The sequence below is a fragment of the Scyliorhinus canicula genome, chromosome 1 (genome assembly GCF_902713615.1).
Source record: "Scyliorhinus canicula chromosome 1, sScyCan1.1, whole genome shotgun sequence".
NCBI classification, from domain to species: domain Eukaryota; kingdom Metazoa; phylum Chordata; class Chondrichthyes; order Carcharhiniformes; family Scyliorhinidae; genus Scyliorhinus; species Scyliorhinus canicula.
Window position 1 is genome coordinate 299,617,573 of NC_052146.1, and position 24,697 is coordinate 299,642,269.

Consider the following 24,697-nt stretch of genomic DNA (forward strand, 5'->3'; position numbering starts at 1 on the left):
TTCCACCAACCTTTGTGTCGTCTGCAAACTTACTAATCAGACCAGTTACATTTTCCTCCAAATCATGTATATGTACTACGAACAGCAAAGGTCCCAGCACTGATCCCTGCGGAACACCACTAGTCACAGCCCTCCAATTAGAAAAGCACCCTTCCGTTGCTACTCTCTGCCTTCTATGACCAAGCCAGTTCTGTATCCATCTTGCCAGCTCACCCCTGAACCCGTGTGACTTCACCTTTTGTACCAGCACTTTAGCCCCCCCCCCCGAGGCTGTGTATGGCGCTACATAAATGTAAATTAATTAATCAAGACTTTTAAAATATACTTTATTCATAAGGTTTGTAAAAGAGTTGCAGAACTGCTCAAATTTGATATTATACAAAATGCAATATAGTTCAATTTCTTGCGAACCAATGTCTGCTGATCTGAGGTGCCTTGCTGCACTTACAGTTTCAGGTTCTATTTCCAATGGACATTTGAAATGAAAAATGAAAATCGCTTATTGTCACGAGTAGGCTTCAATGAAGTTACTGTGAAAAGCCCCTAGTCGCCACATTCCGGCGCCTGTTCGGGGAGGCTGGTACGGGAATCGAACCGTGCTGCTGGCCTGCTTGGTCTGCTTTAAAAGCCAGCGATTTAGCCGAGTGAGCTAAACCAGCTAGTGACATTTAAGGGGCATCTTGACAAATACATTTCATGTTATACAGAACAGCCTGAAGGGCTGAACACAGCCTTCAGCCCCTGGGTGTACTGTGACGGATGGGACCTTAATTCAGTTTGAGGTTATGTGAACATAGAAGGACCAGGAGAGAGCAAACCTGACCCATGTGCAGGTCAGTGCACATCAACAACGCAAAGGTCACTCTTACTGATGTCCATCTCGTGCACACACAGCAGCACAGTAATAGCCACGCGATCTTACAACTCAGAAAGTGACCATTCAGTCCATCGCGCCTGTTCCAGCTCAATGGAAGGGCTATGTGATTAATTCCATTTCTTCAGCGCCCTCCCCCACCAATAACCCTGCCGTTATTCCATTTTTAACGCATATATTCAACTCCCGTTTGAAAGTTACTGTTAAATTTTGCTTCCCCCACCTTCGCAAACAGTGCATTCCAGATATAACAATGTCCTATCGCGTAGCTCTTTCAAGGGGGTTAGTACGAGCACGGTGTCCTGTGTCCTATCCTTCTATGATTCTAAGGGCAGACTTTTATGGTCGCACTCAACGGTGACATTTGCTATTCCCGCCAAAGTAAATAGCACAGTGGTTAGCACTGTTGCCTCACAGCTCCTGGGTTCGATTCCTGGCTTGGGTCACTGTCTGTGCGGAGGCTGCACGTTCTCCCCGCGTCTGCGTGGGTTTCCTCCGGGTGCTCCGGTTTCCTCCCACTAGTCCCAGAAGACATGCTGTTAGGTGAATTGGACATTCTGAATTCTCCCTCTGTGTACCCCAACAGGCGCCGGAGTGTGGCGACTAAACGACACGAGCGAGCCAGATGGGCTTTTGGTGACAATCAACAATAGTTTCATGCTCTCCATTAACAAGAGTCGCGTTGCCTTCCAGATTTATTAATTGAATTTAAGTTCCACCAGCTGCCGTGGTAGGATTTGAACCCGTGTCCACAGATCTGGATTTTAGTCCACTATGTCACCGTCCCTCCATTTATCGCGATCCTACTGGAAAAGATTGGGAGCGGAAAGTGAGGCGCTCCAGAGTCACATGTGACTCCGGGTCCATAAGTTACAGTGCTGCAATGATCACTGGGCCACCATTGGCCAGAGTGGGTATGTGTCTGTGATTGGCCAGAGCTACTGATCTTGGTCACTAACTTATTCTTGGATTTGTTTAATAGTGGGCAGTGTTTTGTCAATTTTCTTTTTGCTGTGACCCCATTTTAATGCTTCACATGAAAATTGGAGGGTGACTGGGCGGAGGGGGATGGAGTTGGGTAGAGGGAGAGTTGTTGGGCGGAGTGGGGGTTCAAACAGCCGGGATACAGGAACAACAAAGGCAACTAGACACCTATCATTCTGCTGGTTCCCCTGGTGTCAGCGATCAGACCTCAGGGCTCATTGGATCATGCCACCCCCACAGGGGAAACAACAAACACACACCTATCAAGGGGCCTCGCCTCCGATCTCAGGATGATGGGATCTGAATCTGCCCAGCAGACTCCCTTGCTGCTGCGGAGCTTGCGACCCCACTGGGGGTCATGACCAATAGTTTGGGAACCCCTAGGTTTTCATAGAAGCCCTACAGTGCAGAAAGAGGCCATTCGACCAGATGAGTCTGTACCGACCCTCTGAAAGAGCACCCTACCTAGGTCCACTCCCCCGCCCTATCCCCGCAACCCTACCTAACCTGCACATCTTTGGACTGTGGGAGGAAGCCAGAGCACCCGGAGGAAACCCACGCAGACACGGGGAGAAAATATGAACTCCACACAGTCAGTCACCCCAGGCTGGAATCGAACCCTGGTCCCTGCCACTGTGCCACAGGTAGGTTTGTTTTGCACCAGGCCAATGGAAGTCAGGATGAGTGTCGACAAAATAAAGGCAACAGCAGACGACACGGTGGCGCAGTGGTTAGCACTGCTGCCTCACGGCGCTGAGGATCCAGGTTCGATCCCGACCCTGGGTCACAGTCTGTGTGGAGTTTGCACATTCTTCCCCGTGTCTGTGTGGGTCTCACCCCCACAAGATGTGCAGAGTAGGCAGATTGGCCACACTAAAAATTGGATAAATTAAAAAAAATATAAAGGCAACAGCAATTATAATATCTGTAGGTGCTTCACAGGAGCATAATCAGTCATAAATTCACCCCAACCACATACGATGATATTAGGCTGTGACCAAAGTCTTGGAGAAAGGTTTTAATCAGTGTCTTCAAAGAGGAGAGAACTGCAGAACTCATTGCTGATTGAGGCAGCTCAATTCATTGGTGCCAGTGATGGGAATTAGAGAGTGCGGGATGTATAATAATAATCTTTAGTGTCACAAATGGGCTTACATTAACACTTCACTGAAGTTACTGTGAAAAGGCCCTCGTCGCCACATTCCGGCGACTGTTCGGGTACACAGAGGGAGAATTCAGAATGTCCAATTCACCTAACCTGCAGATCTTTAGACTGTGGGAGGAAACCAGAGCACCCGGAGGAAACCCACGCAGACACGGGGAGAACGTGCAGACTCCGCACAGTCAGCGACCCAAGCCGGGAATTGAACCTGGGACCCTGGCGCTGTCAAGCAACAGTGCGAAGCACTGCGCTAAGAGGCCGGATTTGGAGGGACGCAGAGGTGAGGGAAGGTTACAGGGCTGGTGGAGATCACAGAGCTCGGGAGGGAGCAAGGCCAGGCTGCACCTGTCCGTGAATTTTCAAATTGAGTCCAGGGTGTAGCTGGAGCCAGGGTGGGCCAGTGAGCACAACAATGAAAGATGAAATAAGACTTGGGCACAGCAGCAATTGGTGGTCCTTCTCCTAATGTCCACAGAAGGGAGGAGCAGGAGGGTTAACATATAAAGTCCACCCTGGAGCCTGATGTAGGGATGTAAACAATAACTGAGTCACTCTTGCTCGTTTTACAGAGACACTGGAATCTGAAAATGCCGCCGCCAAGCTACCTACTTATCAACTGAGGTAAGCCTTTATGATTAAAATCTTCAGCATGTGTTTTTGGAAGTGGCCTGTTTTTGATGTGCTGGAAATAAGCCTGAAAATCCACTATCTAATAGGATGATCCTTGAAGAAGCAGCCTATCCTCCAGGTAAATGTTACAACTGCCAAAGAATCAAAATTCCATTGGTTACAGCTCGGGTTTGCTGCCAATATTTTTAGTGTGTCCTTGTCGCAAATGCAACTTCCACAGGTGAACCCATGACCTGAGCTTTAACCCGGTGAGGTTTTGGCCACAATCTCCATCTCTGACCGGCTGCTTTGTCCTGTGTTATTGGAGCTGCTCTCCTCCAGGCAAGTAGTGAGCGTTCCATCACAACCCTGAATTGTGCCTTGTAGGTGGACTTTGGAAAGTCAGGAAACTCGCTGCGAAATTACCCCCCTCCGACCTGCTTTTGTAGCCAAAGTATTTATATGGCTAGTCCAGTTCAGTTTCCAGTCAATGATCACCCCCCAGGACGTTGATACTGTCTGATTCAGTGAGGGGAATGTCTTTGCGATGGTTAGATTACCTCTTTTCACTGACTTCAGTGGATAGAAGAGTTGGACGGGGTGTATTGATCAACCTTTTCATGTCTGTTTTATGCCCCATCAAAATTGAAAGGTTCAATGTATGGGTCATGGGGCATATAATCGCCCCACTGTAATTCTGTATTCCTAGCAGATTGCACAAGGGTTTCCACAACATTGTCAGTTTTTTTTTCATTTATGCCATGTAGGTTTCTGGCATTTATTGCAGATCCATAATTGTCCATGAGAAGGTGGTAGTAAGCTGCTGTAGTATGTGTGGTGTAGGTACAATCACAATGATATTAGGGAGGGACTTCCAGGATGTTAGCCCAATGACAGTGAAGGAACAGCGATATAATTCCAAGTCTGACCGGTGTGTTACCTGGAAGGGATGTTGCAGATGGTGGCGTTCCCATGTGCCTGCTGACCGTTTGGGAGGTGCTGTCCAAGGAGGAATGGCAAGTTGCTGCAGTGTGTCTTGTAGATGGGAGACATAGCTGCCACTGTGCATCACTGCTGGAAGAAATGAATGTTTACGGTTCATGGATTGCCAATGGATTGCCAATCAAGCGGAGCTGCTTTGTCCTGGATGGTGTTGAGCTTCTTGAATGTTGTTGGAGCTGCACTCATCCAGGCAAGTGGAGAGTATTTCATTACCCTCCTGACTGGGCAGCACGGTAGCATTGTGGATAGAACAATTGCTTCACAGCTCCAGGGTCCCAGGTTGGATTCCGGCTTGGGTCACTGTCTGTGCGGAGTCTGCACATCCTCCCCGTGTGTGCGTGGGTTTCCTCCGGGTGCTCCGGTTTCCTCCCACAGTCCAAAGATGTGCAGGTTAGGTGGATTGGCCATGATAAATTGCCCTTAGTGTCCAAAATTGCCCTTAGTGTTGGGTGGGGTTACTGGGTTATGGGGATGGGGTGGAGGTGTTGACCTTGGGTAGGGTGCTCTTTCCAAGAGCCGGTGCAGACTCGATGGGCCGAATGGCCTCCTTCTGCACTGTAAATTCTATGATTCTATGACTTGTGCCTTGTAGATGATGGATTAGTTTAGGGGAGTCAGGAGGTGAGTTACTCGCTTTGAACTTCCCTGGTAGCCACAGTATTAATGTGGCTAGTCCAGTTCAGTTTCTGATCAGTGGTAACCCCCAGGATGTTGATTGTGGGTGATTCAGTGATGGTGATGTTATTGAACATCAAGGGGCGATGATTAGATTCTCTCTTGTTGAAGATGGTTATTGCCTGGCACTTGTGTGGAGTCAACAGGGCTATAACAGCCACCCGAGATAAAGGTTCATAACTGTCTCAACTATTAAATATGTTTATTCACAAATAGAATTATTTGGAAAACCTAGCTGAGATATTGAACATATCAACACGGCATCAGAGGTTTGCAGATTGATGAATTGACACAAACCAGCCACAAATGACTTTGTGAATTTTCCATATCCACATTTGACAATACTGCAGAGATTCTCAACAAGTTATATCGGTGTAACTTTGCAGAGCAGGATTGATGCACAGCATTATGGGAGGTGGTGGCATAGTGCTTATGTCACTGGACTAGTAATCCACAGGCCCAGAAGCCTGCGATGAGTAACTCACCCCCTGACTCCCCAAAGCCTGTCCACCATCTACAAGGCACAAGTCAGGAGTGTACCCTCCATTTGCCTGGATGAGTGCAGCTCCAACAACACTCAAGAAGATTGATGCCATCCAGGTTAAAGCAGCTCCACTTGATTGTTCCCCCTTCCACAAACATTCATTCCCTCCACCACCGACGAACAGTGGTAACAATATGTACCATCTACAAGATGCACTGCGGAATTCACCAAGGCTCCTTCGGCAGCACCTCCCAGAACCACGACCGCTAGAAGGACAAGGGCAGCAGATACTTGGGAGCCCCACCACCTGGAGGTTCCCCTCCTAGTCCCTCACCGCCCTGACTTGAAAATATAGCCTTGTTCCTTCACTGTCGCTGGGTCAAAATCCTGGAACTCTCACCCTAACAGCACTGTGGGTGTACATATTACATTCCCTGTTTAAGGATTAAAATCAACCTCATTGAATTGCTGCCTTGGTCATGTGCTGTTCCTCCGTTTCATATTCCAAACAGCATGGTAGCATTGTGGATAGCACAATTGCTTCACAGCTCCAGGGTCCCAGGTTCGATTCCGGCTTGGGGCACTGTCTGTGCATGTCTGCACATCCTCCCCGTGTATGTGTGGGTTCCCTACGGGTGCTCCGGTTTCCTCCCACAGTCCAAAGATGTGCAGGTTAGGTGGATTGACCAGGCTAAATTGCCCTTAGTGTCCAAAATTGCCCTTAGTGTTGGGTGGGGTTACTGGGTTATGGGGATAGGGTGGAGGTGTTGACCCTGGGTAGGGTGCTCTTTCCAAGAGCCGGTGCAGACTCGATGGGCCGAATGGCCTCCTTCTGCACTGTAAATTCTATGATGGACTGCAGCAGTTCAAGAAGGCAGCTCACCACCACCTTCTCAGGGGGCAATTATAATAATCTATAATAATCTTTATATTGCCACAAGTAGGCTTACATTAATACTGCAATGAGGTTACTGTGAAAATCTCCTTATCGCCGCACTCCATCGCCGGTTCGGGTTCACAGAGGGAGAATTCAGAATGTCCAATTCACGTAACAGCACGGCTTTCGGGACTTGTGGGAGGAAACCGGAGGAAAAACACGCAGACACGGGGAGAACATGCAGACTCCGCACAGACATTGACCCAAGCCGGGAATCGAACCTGGGACCCTGGCGCTGTGAAGCAACAGTGCAAAACCACTGTGATGGGCAACAAATGATGGACTAGCCAGCGCCGCCCACATCCCGTGAAACTTAAAATGCTGCACAGCAGGATGTGCTCATCTGCTAATGCCTATCCTATATGATTATGGTGATGCAAAAATAGTCGCTTGTAAGGCAATGTTTTTTCATTATTTTTCATTCTCGGGGTGTTGGAGATTGATTCAAAGGCCGGCATTTACTGCTCGTTTTTATTGCTGGGTAGGGAGTCACATGTATAACAGACACAAAATAGACGACAGATTTCCTTTCCTCAAAAGGAAATTAAGGCCTGGTTTAGCACAGGGCTAAATAGCTGGCTTTTAAAGCAGACCATGGCAGTCCAGCAGCGAGGTTCAATTCCCGTACCAGTCTCCCTGAACAGGCGCCGGAATGTGGCAACAAGGGGCTTTTCACAGCAACTTTATTTGAAGCCTACTTGTGAACAATAAGCGATTTTCAAATTAGTGAAGATGTTGGGTTCTGTCAGATAAAGGTGACCGGCTGAACGATATTAACAATATTCAGAATCGCAGACTCAAACAGAAGGAGGGTACAAGCACCCAGAGTTGGTATTAGCGGGGCTGGTTTAGCACACTGGGCTAAATCGCTGGCTTTTAAAGCAGACCAAGCAGGCCAGCAGCATGGTTCAATTCCCGTACCAGCCTCCCCGAACAGGCGCCGGAATGTGGCGACTAGGGGCTTTTCACAGTAACTTCATTGAAGCCTACACGTGACAATAAGCGATTTTCATTTTTTCATTTCATGAGATCCAGGGATAACATTTTTGGAGTTTGGCAATTTGGAATCCACAACAACCACGAGACACAATCCATTGACGTGATTCATAAGTGCATTTAAACTTCATCCATTTTTCTGGTTTAGAGGAAGCATCTATCTTGCTACATAAGAACTAGGAGCAGGAGTAGGCCATATGGCCCCTCGAGCCTGCTCCGCCATTCAGTGAGATCATGGCTGATCTTTTGTGGACTCAGCTCCACTTTCCGGCCCGAACACCATAACCCTTTATTCCTCAAAAAACTATATATCTTTATCTTAAAAACATTTAATGAAGGAGCCTCAACTGCTTCACTGGGCAAGGAATTCCATAGATTCACAACTCTTTGGGTGAAGAAGTTCCTCCTAAACTCAATCCTAAATCTACTTCCCTTATTTTGAGGCTTTGCCCCTTCGTTCTATTTTCACCCGCCAGTGGAAACAACCTGCCTGCATCTATCCTATCTATTCCCTTCATAATTTTATATGTTTCTATAAGATCCCCCCTCATCCTTCTAAATTCCAACGAGTACAGCCCCAGTCTACTCAACCTCTCCTCGTAATCCAACTCCTTCAGCTCTGGGATTAATCTAGTGAATCTCCTCTGCACACCCTCCAGCGCCAGTACGTCCTTTCTCAGGTAAGGAGACAAAAACTGAACACAATACTCCAGGTGTGGCCTCACTAACACCTTATACAGTCGCAGCATAACCTCATACACGAGCACACCCAGGTCTCTCTGTACAGCAGCATGTTTTAATATTTTATCATTTAAATAATAATCCCGTTTGCTGTTATTCCGACCAAAATGGATAACCTCACATTTGTCAACATTGTATTCCATCTGCCAGACCCTAGCCCATTCACTTAACCTATCCAAATCCCTCTGCAGACTTCCAGTATTCTCTGCACATTTTGCTTTACCACTCATCTTAGTGTCATCTGCAAACTTGGACACATTGCCCTTGGTCCCCAACTCCAAATCATCTATGTAAATTGTGAACAATTGTGGGCCCAACACTGATCCCTGAGGGACACCACTAGCTACTGATTGCCAACCAGAGAAACACCCATTAATCCCCACTCTTTGCTTTCTACTAATTAACCAATCCTCTATCCATGCTACTACTTTACCCTTAATGCCATGCATCTTTATCTTATGCAGCAACCTTTTGTGTGGCACCTTGTCAAAGGCTTTCTGGAAATCCAGATATACCACATCCATTGGCTCCCCGTTATCTACTGCACTGGTAATGTCCTCAAAAAATTCCACAAAATTAGTTAGGCATGACCTGCCCTTTATGAACCCATGCTGCGTCTGCCCAATGGGACAATTTCCATCCAGATGCCTCGCTATTTCTTCCTTGATGATAGATTCCAGCATCTTCCCTACTACCGAAGTTAAGCTCACTGGCCTATAATTACCCGCTCTCTGCCTACCTCCTTTTTTAAACAGTGGTGTCACGTTTGCTAATTTCCAATCCGCCGGGACCACCCCAGAGTCTAGTGAATTTTGGTAAATTATCACTAGTGCATCTGCAATTTCCTTAGCCATCTCTTTTAGCACTCTGGGATGCATTCCATCAGGACCAGGAGACTTGTCTATCTTTAGCCCCATTAGACCCTTCTTTTTTTAAATAAATGTTTATTAATTGGATTTTTGAGTATATTTTGCCATTATGTACACAGGATATGATATATATATATATAAGTAGGCATCCATTTGTGCCGGCGAGGCACTTCCGGAGGCCAATTCTCGAATGGGTCTGGTGCCGAAGTTGCCCCTCGCTTCTCCCGGCCGGATTTCGCCGCCGTTGTCTTTTCGTGCACACTGCCGCTTCAGCCGGCCCTCCTGTCTTCCGACTGTATTCTCCTTTGGGCGCTTGTGAATATTACACTTCAGTAACTTAGAAACCCACATACAACGAATCCTCACCTGGTAAAGGTTCTGTTGGTAGCAAATTCTCTGGAATACTCAGTCACCAATCCTGCTCTCCAACCCCGTCCTGTTCCTACTCGTCATTGCGAGATAGATTCACCGTGATTGAGCACTTGGGGCTACGATGAGGCACTGTAACTCACCTCAGTATGTTTTTAAACATTAGCTGACCCCTCGCTTATTCCATACTCTGGACGATCACTATTGGGATTGGGAGATGGATTGGGGGATGGAGGGAGGAGTGAAAGCATGGTAAAGGTTGGGGGGGGGGGTTTACATCTCCAGCCTCATCGCACGCTATGATGCTCCAGCTCAGCTGTGCTGATGTGTGGAGGAAAGACCGGAATGTCTTTCCCAAACATTCGAGGAACTGGCTACAATCATGATGCCAGCAAAGGACCAGGAACAGGCTTCATTGTTTTCTGAATTCTTGGGTTGCGGGCATCGCAGGCTGGGCCAGCATTTGTTGCCCATCCCTAATTGCCCTTGAGAAGGTGGTGGTTGTTACGTTCTGGTGCTTGGCTGGTAGGAAAGATGCATTATAGAACGTCTAGTTCTTGACTAGTAAAAGTATTTTGTTATAAAATAAATGCGTGTTAACGCTAACTAAGAAATATATTACAAATTACTAATACTGATAAATTATCCTCGAGCTACTGCTAGTATGACTATCCACTAACACAACTAACTCCCAACTCCTCGAGGTACAGAGTCACGTGGTAGGAGGTCATTTGCATAGACATAGACAGAGAATTTACAGTGCAGAAGAAGGCCATTCGGCCCATCAAGTCTGCACCGGCTCTTGGAAAGAGCACCCTACCCAAGGTCAACACCTCCACCCTATCCCCATAACCCAGTAACCCCACCCAACGCTAAGGGCAATTTTGGACACTAAGGGCAATTTATCATGGCCAATCCACCTAACCCGCACACCTTTGGACTGTGGGAGGAAACCGGAGCACCCAGAGGAAACCCACACATACACGGGGAGGATGTGCAGACATGTGCAGACACAGAATAAACATATTTAGTTATGAACCTTTACCTCGGGTGGCTGTTATAGCCCTGTTGACTCCACATAAGTGCCAGGCAATAACCAACAAGAGAGAATCTAATCATCGCCCCTTGATGTTCAATAGCATCACCATCACTGAATCCCCCACAATCAACATCCTGGGGGTTACCACTGATCAGAAACCGAACTGGACTCGCCACATTAATACTGTGGCTACCAGGGCAGTTCAAAGGCTAGGAATCCTACAGCGAGTAACTCACCTCCTGACTCCCCTAAACTAATCCATCATCTACAAGGCACAAGTCATAGAATTTACAGTGCAGAAGGAGGCCATTCGGCCCATCGAGTCTGCACCGGCTCTTGGAAGGAGCACCCTACCCAAGGTCAACACCTCCACCCTATCCCCATAACCCAGTAACCCCACCCAACACTAAGGGCAATTTTGGACACTAAGGGCAATTTAGCCTGGTCAATCCACCTAACCTGCACATCTTTGGACTGTGGGAGGAAACCGGAGCACCCGAAGGAAACCCATGCACACACGGGGAGGATGTGCAGACTCCGCACAGAGAGTGACCCAAGCTGGAATCGAACCTGGGACCCTGGAGCTGTGAAGCAATTGTGGTATCGACAAGGCTACCGTGCTGCCCACGGTCATTTGCATAGACATAGACATAGACATAGAATTTACAGTGCAGAAGAAGGCCATTCAGCCCATCAAGTCTGCACCAGCCCTTGGAAAAAACACCCCACTTAAGCCCAGACCTCCACCCCATACCCGTAACCCAGCAACCCCTTTGGACACTAAGGGCAATTTAGATGGCCAATCCACCTAACCTGCACATCTTTGGACTGTGGGAGGAAACCAGAGCATCCGGAGGAAACCCACACAGACACGAGGAGAAAGTGCAAACTCCGCACCGACAGTGACTCAAGCCAGGAATCGAGCCTGGGACCCTGGAGCTGTGAAGTGACAGTGCTAACCACTGTGCTACAGTGCTGCCCTTAATGATATACATCATTATATACATGATTGCTTATGCATAATCATCACAGTGATGAACTGGCTTCTTGAACCGCTGCAGACCATGTGATGTAGGTGCACGCATCGAGCTGTTAGGGAACAGGTTCTAGGACTTTGACCCAGTGACAGTGCAGGAACAACAATATGGTTCCAAGTCAGGATGGTGAGTGACCTGAAGGAGAGCTTTCATGTGGTGGTGTTCCCAGGTATCTGCTGCCCTTATCCATCCAGCTGGTAGTGGTCATGGGTTTCTAGTCCTGTTGAAGGAGCCTTGGCGGGTTGCTACAGTGCATCTTGTAGATGGTACACACTGCTGCCTCTGTGTGCTTGTAGTGGAATGAGAGAATGTTGAAGGTGGTGGATGGGGTGTTAATCCAGTGAGCTGCTTTGTTCTGGATGGTGTTGAGCTTCTTGAGTGTTGTTGGAGCTGCACTCATCCAGGCAAGTGGAGAGTATTCCATTACACTCCTGACTTGTGCCTATCAGATGGTGGGCAGGCTTTGGGGAGTGAGGAGATAAGTTACTGGACCCGTAATCCCAAGGTCCAGGTTCAAATCGCACCACATCGGCTGGCGGAATTTATAATTCAGTTCATAAATCTGGAATAGAAAGTAAGACAGTGGTAACCATGACAACTATCATCGATTGTCATAAAAACCCATCTGGTTCACTAGTGACCTTTAGGGAAGGAAATCTGCCGTCCTTACCTGATCTGGCCTACATGTGACTCCAGACCCACAAATCATAGCAGAATCATAGAATCCCTACATTACAGAAAGAGGCCATTCGGCCCATCGAGTCTGCACCGACCCTTTCCAAGACCACCCTACCTAGGCCTTATTCCCCGCCCTGCAACCTCTTCCTAATGGGAAACTTATCGTGGCCAATCCACCTAACTTGCGCATCTTTGGCCTGTGGCAGGAAACGGGAGCGCCCGGAGGAAACCCACACACAGACACAGGAAGAAAATGCAAACTCCACACAGTCACCCGAGGTCGGAATCGAACCCGGGTCCCTGGTGCTGTGAGGCAGCAGTGCTAACCACTGTGCCACCTTGCCACAGCAATGTAGTTGACTCTTAACTGCCCTCTGAAATGACCGAGCAAGGCATTCAGTTCAAGGGCAATTAGGGATGGGCAACATCCCTGGCTTTGCCGGCCACACCCACATCCCATGAAGAAAAAAGAGGTGGCGTCATTTTGAAATCGCCCCACAAAGTAACAACCACTTGCGCTTATAACGTGCATTCAGTGTAGGAACATGTCCCAAGGTCCTTCCAGAAGCTTCCCGCAACAACATTACCACACCCACTCACATCAGGTGATGAATTAAGCTTTAAGGAGGAGAGAGAGCGAGACAGGGAGGTTTAGGGAGGGAATTCTGGGGCTTAGAGCCCAGGCAGCCATTGGCGGCAGCCAGTAACGTTGGAGCGATGGAAATCAGGGTCTCGCCAGAGGCCAGAATTGGGGAGGAGGGGGGGCATTGAGGTTTCAGAGTGGTGTGGGCTGGAGGTGGGGACTCAGATGGAGACAGGTAATGGAGGGATTTTAAAACAAGGAAAATTTGTTACGTAATAACAGCAGTTCACCAATATAAACCAGATAGAAACCAGGAGACTTCTCCTCGTGACCTGCAGAGTGAGACAGAATGTTCGCTTGATTTTGATTTTCCAAAATCAGATTTTCTATTAAGTGCAAGATGAAAGAAACACTTTGACTATCGCGTAAGCCTAGAGTTCAACTGATCGACAATTCCTCAATGACTAGCTCCCTCTGATGGGCACACGGGCAATTACACATTATTTCAGTTCCTTGGTCCATACTCAGTAATAATATAATAATCGCTTATTGTCACGAGTAGGCTTCAATGAAGTTACTGTGAAAAGCCCCTAGTCACCACATTCCGCCGCCTGTTCGGGGAGGCTGGTACGGGAATTGAACCCGTGCTGCTGGCATTGTTCTGCATTACAAGCCAGCTGTTTAGCCCACTGTGCTAAACCAGCCAGTTTGTCCCCCCCAGTGCCGGGGGACAAACCCGTCCCAGCTGTGGCTCAGTTAGAAGCACCCTCACCTTCTTCAGGAATGAGGATAGAATCCGTGCTGGAGCTCCGGCGCAGTGCTGAGGAAGTGCTGCACTGCCAGAGGTGCCGCCTTTGAGACGAGCCCCTGGTGGATGTCAGAGACCGCGTGTGGCAATGTTTCAGAGGTCGGGGATGCTACCCCTGGAGTGCTGACCAATATCGATCGCCGTTTGTGGGACCTTGCTGTGCACACATTGGCTGCCACATTTCCTACATTACTGCAGCGACCACACTTCCTACGTGAAGTTCCCACTTCCCGAGGTGGAGAAAAATGCTATATAAATGCAAATATTGTTTTGTGGTTCACTGGACTATTGAAAGTATTTTGACTTGTTTCCCTTGTGTCTTCCCAACAGGGAGCGATGCCTGCTTCCCCTGAAGCTTGCTCTGGAATCGAAGAACGTCAAACTAGCCCAGCATGCGTTAGCTGGAATGCAGGTTGGTACTGTTGCTTCATGTTGAAGAGGGGTTACATCTTTGGTTTGCAAAGGGAGTTTTAAAACCACATTGGGAAGAGTGCAAAGGCAAAATCAGAAAGGGTGCAGAGGTGATGCAGCAGGGTGTTGCCTGGACTGGAGCGTTTCAGCTACCAAGAGGGACTGGGTAGGCTGGGGTTGTTAGCCCTGGAGCAGAGAAGGTTGAGGGGGGAACCTGATTGAGATGTATAACATTATGAGGGATATAGATCGGCCGGATAGGAAGGAACATTTCCCCTTAGTAGAGGGGTCAGTAACCAGGGAACATAGATTTACGGTAAGGGGCAGGAGATTTAGAGGGAATTTGAAGAGAAACCTTTTCACCCAGAGGGTAGTGGGAATTTGGAACTCACTGCCTGTAACAGGAACTCTCGCAACACTTGAGGCACATTTAGATGAGCATTTGATATGTCATAGCATACAAGGCCATGGAGCAAGTGTTGGAAAATGGGATTAGAATGGATAGGTGTTTGATGGCCAGTCCACGATGGGCCGAACGGCCTCTCTTTGTGCTGTAAAACTCTATGACCGTAACTGAAACTGAAAACCTGAAATAAAAACTGAGCATGAGCCAAGCAGTGGTGGTTTATCCGATTCCTTGCTTATTGCTTTGGCCCTCTCAGCCAAGCTGTTTGACGCTGGGTGGAAGGGGGCTATCCCCAGGTGTGGTATACCATTCGCTTGTACAAAAACCTGGAAATCAACGCCAGGAAAGGGGGTGCCGTTCTCCTAAATGATTGATTCAGGAAGCCAGTGAATGGCAGACGCTCAACACAAGGCATCCACTGTGGCTGCCAAGGTAGCGGTTCCCATCTCTTGAACTGATTTTAGAGTGGGCATCCACCAGGACTGAAAACATTTTACCCATAAAAGGGCCCACTTAGTCAACGTGGACCCGGGCCAAGGCAACCTGGCTATTCCCAAGGGTGAAGAGTGGCGGACGGCAGTAAGGGGTGCAGCATTTTGCACTGTTGTGCCAGTTCTTTGATGCCGTTTTCATGTGCCTGACTACCAGATGTAGCTGCGCGCCAGCGTCCTTATCTTTAGGTGGGCGCTATGTAGCTCTTGAAGGAGGGGGCCCCTGGCAGGAGGCGGAACAACCATTCGTGATCCCCACAGAATCACAATGCACAGTGGCACAGTGGTTAGCACTGCTGCTTCACTGCACCAGGGACAGAGGTTCAATTCTGCTCTTGGGTCACTGTCTGTGCGGAGTTTCCACTTTCTCCCCATGTCTGCGCGGGTTTCCTCCGGGTGCTCCAGTTTCCTCCCACAGGTCCTGTGCTGTACTGTTCTGTGTTCTATACCTTAGATTGGGATAAATGGTCGGCACAACATCATACTGTGCTGTACTGTTCAATGTTCTTCTATGTTCTAAGCCCAAAGATGTGCGGGTTAGGTGGATTGGCCACGCTAAATTGCCCCTTTGTGTCGAAAGATGTAATAATTATAATAATTATTACTATTGTGCAGGTGTGCAGGTGAAGTTGGGTTACTGGGTTAAAGAGATAGGGCGGGGGAGTGGGCCACAGTAAGATGCTGTTTCAGATGGTCCAAGCTTGATGGGTCATGGGCAAGGGTCGTTTCGGGGGCTTCAGAAATAGAGTCCTGATCTGTCACTACAATGAGGAGTTCCGACAATCGGAGCTGCCCAGTGTACAACACTGGGCTGTGTGCGGCCTTGACCTCGAATTCCCCATTGAGGCCCCTTATTAAAGGGGAGTCGTGCTTCATAGCCTTGTCTTCCTCGGCGCTGGAAGCACGCCACTTAACGCACTCGCTATGGGACTTTGTTGCAATTAATAAAATTGCGCCCTTTTACATATGGAGCCCTCAAACTGTCAGAAGTATCTTCTGCTTGTCCTCGCCTGTGATTTCTTTCGTAAAATAAAGCAGTTAAGTAACAGACACAGAACACTATACAACAGGCCTTAATACTTCGACTCCCTGGTCCATACTGCCTGAGGTCCTGCTCCCATTCCTGACACTCCCTCCCAGACGAGCCCATTCCTGTCACTCCCTCTCAGACTAACCCATTCATGTCACTCCCTCCTAGACTAACCCATTCCTGACACTCTCTCCCTGACTAACCCATTCCTGTCACTCCCTCCCAGACTAACCCATTCCTGTCACTCCTCCCAGACTAACCCATTCCTGTCACTCTCTCCCAGACTAACCCATTCCTGTCACTCCCTCTCAGACTAACCCATTCCTGTCACTCCCTCCTGACTAACCCATTCCTGTCACTCCCTCCCAGACTAACCCATTCCTGTCACTCTCTCCCAGACTAACCCATTCCTGTCACTCCCTCTCAGACTAACACATTCCTGTCACTCTCTCCCAGACTAACCCATTCCTATCACTCCCTCCCAGACTAACATGTTCCTGTCACTCCCTCCCAGACTAACCCATTCCTGTCACTCCCTCCCAGACTAACCCATTCCTGTCACTACCTCCTAGACTAACCCATTCCTGTCACTTCCTCCCAGATTAACCCATTCCTGTCACTCCCTCCCAGACTAACCCATTCTGTCACTCCCTCCAAGACTAACCCATTCCTGTCACTCCCTCTCAGACTAACCCATTCCTGTCATTCCCGCCCAGACTAACCCATTCCTGTCACTCCCTCCCAGACTAACCCACTCCTGTCACTCCCCCCCAGACTAACCCATTCCTGTCACTCCCTCCCAGACTAACCCATTCCTGTCACTCCCTCCCAGACTAACCCATTCCTGTCACTCCCTCCCAGACTAACCCATTCCTGTCACTCCCTCCCAGACTAACCCATTCCTGTCACTCCCTCCCAGACTAACCCATTCCTGTCACTCCCTCCCAGACTAACCCATTCCTGTCACTCCCTCCCAGACTAACCCATTCCTATCACTCCCTCCCAGACTAACCCGTTCCTGTCACTCCCTCCCAGAGTAACCCGTTCCTGTCACTCCCTCCCAGACTAACCCATTCCTGTCACTCCCTCTCAGACTAACCCATTCCTGTCACTCCCTTCCAGACTAACCCATTCCTGTCACTCCCTCCCAGACTAACCCATTCCTGTCACTCCCTCCCAGACTAACCCATTCCTGTCACTCCCTCCTAGACTAACCCATTCCTGTCACTCCCTCCCAGACTAACCCATTCCTGACACTCTCTCCCTGACTAACCCATTCCTGTCACTCCCTCCCAGACTAACCCATTCCTGTCACTCCCTCCCAGACTAACCCATTCCTATCACTCCCTCCCAGACTAACCCATTCCTATCACTCCCTCCCAGACTAACCCATTCCTGTCACTCCCTCCCAGACTAACCCATTCCTGTCACTCCCTCCTAGACCAACCCATTCCTGTCACTCCCTCCCAGACTAACCCATTCCTGTCACTCCCTCCCAGACTAACCAATTCCTGTCACTCCCTCCCAGACTAACCCATTCCTGTCACTCCCTCCCAGACTAACCCATTCCTGTCACTCCCTCCCAGACTAACCCATTCCTATCACTCCCTCCCAGACTAACCCATTCCTATCACTCCCTCCCAGACTAACCCATTCCTGTCACTCCCTCCCAGACTAACCCATTCCTGTCACTCCCTCCCAGACTAACCCATTCCTGTCACTCCCTCCCAGACTAACCCATTCCTGACACTCCCTCCCAGAGTAACCTGTGAGCGTCGAAGTAAGTTTATCTTCTATGAGGTTCTGCCTCTTCCTGTGAGCTCTGTTGTAGCTCACCTTACCGCCAACAACCACCGTGTGAATATTCCCATGGGCCTTTTGTAAAGGGAAACTTTAATTTGAAAGGTGGAAGATTTGAGCCATTGTGTTGCTGGGCAAGGTAATCGATCACCGAGACAGCCAGGCTTTTTCTGTGGCAGGTTTCGGCAATACACAATTAAAATGAATCAGTAAAATCACTTTATTCATAATGCAATCTTGATTGATGGGGCTGTTATTTTTGGAGTTTCTGCAGCTGTTTCCCTTGGTTACAGCAATCGAGCAGGTGTTGGTGGGTCATCACATCAGCGCTCACGCAGACAATATAAGCGAAGTTCATAGTATGCGCAAAACAATACTTACATAGTTTATTAAGCAAAAGTACAACTTCTCTCCGTACAAATCTATAACTAGAAGTTAGATACAAATTCCGCCATTAAAGCAAATCTGAGCATTGCAAAGGTTCAGTATAAAAATAGGCGACACGGAGGGTTAAGTAACAGCATCCGTGAATATTGAGGACTTTACACATAAACCAATTAATCAAATCACATCAGTCCTGCAATCAGAATAAAAATGATAAGGTGATAAATGCGTTGCCCAGTGTTTCTAATGGACCATTTATATTTACATCACCTTTACCTCATTGCTAAAAACATTTAATATCACACAAAGCAAACTTGAGGGATCATAAATCCCGCCTGCATTGGGCGCTGTCCTTGTGATTAATTCCAACTCGATAGTCCTTGTTGCTTCCTAGCTCCATCCCAAAAATGGGACAGTTGTAGGGGGGGGGGGGGGGGGCCAGCAACGAGTGCCATTGGGATGGAGGGAGACTGGGAGCACAGCACAATATGCTGCCTTGTCATCTCACTATGTTGGAACGGGTATCTGCGAGTTTGGCCACTGCTGACGGTCATCCCCGCCTTGCCCATTTATTTCAATGGTCAAGATCATCGCGTCGAGCAGGCATTGTCAAACTCGGGGGCGCAACTTGTGGGTGGGTCGCGGGCGTGTGTCGGGAGGATTACGGAGCCATCCGTCGCAACGCTCCCGTTCGCGCAAATCTGCGCGCAACAGCCGCAGCAGCCGGCTGTTAATAACGTCGGCTGCAAGCGGCCTTCAAAATGGCCGCGAACATGTAAAGAAAATGCGGCTGCACTGCGCATGCGTGCCAGATCATCGGCGCGCGTGTGCAAAACTATGCACATGCGCGCCGATGATCGGGCACGCATGCACAGTGTGGCCGCTTTTTTTTTATATGGTCGCAGCTTTTTGTTTTACAAGTTCGGGGTTTTTTTGAAGAACACTGGCGTAGAGGCTGGGTTACTATGTTCATTAGAACAGTACAGCACAGAACAGGCCCTTCGACCCTCGATGTTGTGCCGAGCAATGATCACCCTACTCAAACCCACGTATCCACCCTATACCCGTAACCCACCAACCCCCTCTTAAACTTACTTTTTAGGACACTACGGGCAATTTAGCATGGCCAATCCACCTAACCCGCACATCTTTGGACTGTGGGAGGAAACCGGAGCACCCGGAGGAAACCCACGCAGACACGGGGAGAACGTGCAGACTCCTCACAGACAGTGACCCAGCCGGGAATCGAACCCGGGACCCTGGAGCTGTGAAGCATTTATGCTAACCACCATGCTACCGTGCTGCCCGGTTCATGGCTGAGTTAGGCAGATTGTTGATCTACAAGGGACTCAAGGTAATGGGGAGGGGGGATTGGCAGGCAAGTGGAGTTAAAGCCACAATCGTATCTGCCAGGATCTTATTGAGTGATAGAGCAGGCTCGAGGGGCTGAATGGCTGACTCCTATGTGGGAGAACGCTCGTAAGCTTTGAGACCATACATTATTATTATTGCCACTGAACAAGTAGAAGGTTATATTCCCGAGTGTCAGGGGACAGCCTGTGATATAGGAGAGACAGCGCTGGGTGTACGCGACACAATGACAGTGTTATGTCCCTGATCCTCACCTTGTTTTCTATTACTGGTGTACTGACCACCCACTGTGCAGTAGCTATGGTAACGCTATCTGCACTTTACCCCTCTGCACTGGGAAATATATTGTCAGTGTTATTTTACTCACACTGTCCCACTTACTGTGCCTAACTTCTGATCATTCCAAGAAACCTTCTGATTTGGCCTGGCATATTCCCAAATACTGTAAACATTTACAGGCTGGGAATTCTCCTGACTCCCCAGCGCCTGTCCATCTACAAGGCACAAGCCAGAGGTGTAATGGAATACTCTCCACTTGCCTGGATGGGTGCAGCTCCAACAACACTTAAGAAGCTCAACACCATCCAGGACAAAGTAGCCCCGCTTGATTGGCACCCCATCCACCACCTTCAACATCATCTCCCTCCACCGCGGAAGCACAGTGGCAGCCGTGTGTACCATCTACAAGATGCACTACAGCAACTCACCAAGGCTCCTTGACAGCATCTTACAAACCCGCGACCTCTACTACCTGGAAGGATAAGGGCAGTAGATACATGGGAACCCCATCCCCTGAACGTTCCACTCCAAGTCGCACACGATCCTGACTTGGAAATATGTCACCGTTCCTTCACTGTAACTGGGTCAAACTCCCTCCCTACTCTGGGTGCACATACACCACCTGGACCGAGAGGCTCAGGAAGGTGGGTCACCACCACTTTATAGTACAGAATCCTGACAGTGCAGATGGTGGCTATTCAGCCCATCGAATCTGCACCAATCCTCCGAAAGAGCACTCTACCGAGCCTACCTCCCCGTCCTATCCCCGTAACCCCACGCATTGATCATGGCCAGTCCTCCTAACCTGCACATCTTTGGACTGTGGGAGGAAACCGGAGCGCCCGGAGGAAACCCACGCAGACACGGGGAGAATGTGCAAACTCCACGCAAACAGTTACCCGAGGCCAGAATCGCACCCACGCCCTGGTGCTGTGAGGCAGCTGTGCCCTGTATCGCTGAGGGCAATTCCGGATGGGCAATAAAAATGCTGTCCTCAGCAGCAGCGGCCATGTCCCGTTACAAATCATTGGAAACATCCTACCGAGAAACAACACAAGAGTTCCATTAACAGAAGTGAATCTTCGGTAAAGGGAAGTGAAGCTTGCATTACCGAAAAATGGTTTATTACATAACATCAAATTCCACGAACTGATATGACCTCTAACAAGACCTAAAATATACCCTGTTACTCTGACAAACGGAGAGAAACAGTCTCCAGTAATGTGGGGTGGTTGGAAATAGGATCTTCTTGGAATTTTGGAATTATTGGCAGACAAATTCTCTAGGATTTTGATTGGGTTGAGATCTCTTTGGAGATATTGGGAACAACAGCATCTGATATTAGGGATTGATGGAGAACTGAGACCACCCGTGAGAGAACAAAATGGTCCTATGATTGGGGAAAAATAGAGTCATTAAGCTGCTTGGGAAGAGTATTCACCTGGATTGGTTGATAAATCTTCTGAAATAATTTCTTGCCTTTGGCTTAGTTGCAATGTGGCCTACAAATAGTTAAATTAGAAGGACAGGTTACATGTGCGAGGCTCATGTTTCCTTGAATCTAGAAGATTAAGTGTGATGTAGTTGCGGCGTTTAAGGTGGTTAAAGAATTTGATAGGTCTACTTGAGATTCTTGGGAGGTTCAGTTTCAGTCCAACGTTGATATTTTGGATTGGGCTTCTGTATGGGGCTTCCTTTGCAAGTGTTCGCACAAATGCCCCTGAGCTCTGGTTACTTTCAATTGATTGGGGTTTGAGGCAGGGTTGTCCATTGTCTCTGCTTCTGTTTGGGCAGCACGGTAGCACAGTGGTTAGCACTGTGGCTTCACCGCACCAGGGTCCCAGGTTCGATTCCCCATTGGGTCACCGTCTGTGCGGAGTCTGCACGTTCCCCCCCCCGTGTCTGCGTAGGTTTCCTCCGGGTGCTCCGGTTTCCTCCCACAGTCCAAAGACGTGCAGGTTAGGTGGATTGGCCATGATAAATTGCCCTTAGTGTCCAAAAAGGTTAGGAGGGGTTATTGGGTTACGGGGATAGGGTGGAAGTGAGGGCTTAAGTGGGTTGGTGCAGACTCGATGGGCCGAATGGCCTCCTTCTGCACTGTATGTTCTATGTTTGCTTTGGCAATCGAACTGCTGACCAGAGCGTCAAGATCTTCCATTGAGTGGAGGGGAATAAAGTGGTGAGGGAGGGGGCATAGGGGGTCATTGTAGGCGGATGATCTGCTTCTTTATATCACAGACCCAATCTCCATTATGGATGAAATAATGAAGCTACTTTGGAGTTTTGGCTCTTTCTCGGGGTATGATTTGAATTTGGACAAGAGCGAACACTTTCTGGTTAACCCCCTCAGGGAGGGGAGCCGATCCCGAGATGTTGCCTTTCGCTTTGCCAGATCTAGCTTTCGTTATCTGGGAATCCGGGTGGTCCACAATTGGGCCTCGTTTCACAAATTAAATTCTGCTAGTCTGGTGAATGGGGTTAAATCTGACTTGCAGAAGTGGGATAGCCTCCCCCTGTCCTTGGCGGGTGGGGTTCAGATGGTTAAAGTAAATGTCCTCCTGTGATAGTCACCACTGATGTATATATTGTATATAGAGGATGTTGTTATAGGTGCTTTACGGTAAGGACTCTGCACTACAGGTACGGGGGTAGATCCCTGCCTGCTGGCTCCACCCAGTAGGCGGAGTATAAATATGTGTGCTCCCCGTACAGCAGCCATTTCGTCAGCCGCTATCGGAGGCCACACATCTCAGTGTGATAAAGCCTCAATTACATCCCACTCTCGTCTTTGCGTTATTGATAGTGCTTCACCTCCCAAGGTTTTTATTTCTTTTTCAGGGTATCCCCAAATCTTTCTTTGCTGGAATTAACAAATTGATAGCTTCCTTCATTTGGGCGGGCCAGACCCCAAGGATTCGGAGGGAGTTTCTTCAGGAAGAGAGGGACAGTTGAGGGGGCTTAACCTTACCCAATTTGGTAATTTATTACTGGGAAGCTAATATTGACACAGTATTGTCATATACCGAATTCCATATGGGGGCAGATGTAGGAGGGTAGGTTTGTCGATTTTGAGGAACTATTGGACAAATTCCAACTCCCGAGGACCAGGTATTTCCAGATTCGCGATTTTTCGTGTAAGGAGATTTCCCTTGAAACCCTCGCCCTCCCTCTTGAATAGGATCCTTGCTCTGGCTGAGTTGGCTGAGGGGAAGATTTCGGACATTCATGGGCAGGTCCTGTCGGCGGACTAGGCTCCGCTAGATGAAGTGAAGAGGAAGTGTGAGGGTGAACTTGGTCCGGTTTTTGATGGAGGGGGTTGCAGAGTGAGGCTGTTCACGGGGTCAACTCCACCTTGTCATGTCCTAGGCTCAGCTTGATCCAGTTCAAGGTTGTAACAGGACACACCTGACCAAGACAAGGTGTGAATGTTGTTCCTGGGGGGCCAGCAAATCATATCCACGTGTTCTGGTCATGTCCTAAACCTTTGAACTTCTGGGTCTCCTTCTTTAACACCAAGTCACACATTCTTGATATTGAGCTGGGGCCTAGTCCTCTGGTGGCCATTTTGGGGGTTTTGGACTCTTTGGTGCTCCAGACGGGGGGCGGGGTGAAGGCCGATGTCCTCACCTTTGCCTTGTTGATAGCCCAGAGGCGAGTTCTCCTTGGGTGGAGATCTCCTACCCGTCCAGTGTCTCAGCCTGGTTGGGTCACCGAATGGAGTTCCTCTATCTAGAGAATGTCAAGTACACCAGTAGAGGGTCAGTAGAAGGGTTCTACTCGAGATAGCAGCCAGTCATTTCATTTCAGAGAGTTAATCACCGTCAGCTGTTGGGGGCGGGTTTTTGATTTTAGTTACATGTTGAAGGGTTGGGTTCAGTGGGGTTGTTAAGTATTGATCGTGCTATTCTTGCATTGTACCTTTATGTATTTGTTGTACATCGTGGTATTATTTTGTTATCATGAAAGAATTCTTAAAGAAAAATATTTTTTTAGAAAGAATTTGTAGGGCGGATGGAGAAAAACCATTTCCTCTGGTCGGAATGTTAGGAAACAATTAAAGTTGCCAGCACTTTAATTGTTGGAATTATGGTTTGAATTGTTTGATAGAGTGCACTTATTGTTTAATAGACTGCACCGATATATAAAGGGGATGCAGGTGGTACTGTTTTGTTGTTGGAGAAGTGATTACTGAACACAGTAAACTTGGAGTGGACGAAGTCTACACTGGCTTCCTAGTTCTTATTATAGATTTACCACCGGGGTTTAATGGGGTCGGGGGGGAGCCCAGAACTTGCAAAATAATCTTCAAATTTGAGCCAGGCCATTTGGGGCTTCTTTACACATAAGGTAGAAGAAACCTGGAGTTTTCTGATACCCAGAAATGTTGCTGAGGCGGAGATTGAACTCAAATTGTGAGAACTGAGGCTGAGAGATTTTTGTTCGGTCAGAGTATTCAGGGCGATGGAACCAATTGGGTCAATGGAGTTGAGATACATATCAGTCATGGACATATTAAATGGTACAAGGGGCTTAATGCCCTCTTCCTATACCCTATGAATTGTTGACTGTGTCAGATTATCAGATTGCACGAGTATTGACACTCTTAAGCGGGTAATGTGTTTAAAAATGTGACTAGAGGGGGCGGCACAGAGGTGCAGTGGTTCTCAAAGTGACCATG

The 24,697-nt window shown here is 48.5% G+C and overlaps 1 protein-coding gene across 1 annotated transcript in view; it reads left to right on the plus strand.

The window, feature by feature from the left end:
* arfgef3 (ARFGEF family member 3) overlaps positions 1 to 24,697 on the plus strand; it is a 178,175-nt gene that overhangs the window by 12,528 nt on the left and 140,950 nt on the right. Inside the window, 2 exon segments of the mRNA XM_038816316.1 lie at positions 3,590 to 3,641; positions 14,178 to 14,259. Coding sequence (XP_038672244.1) covers positions 3,590 to 3,641; positions 14,178 to 14,259 — 134 coding nt within the window.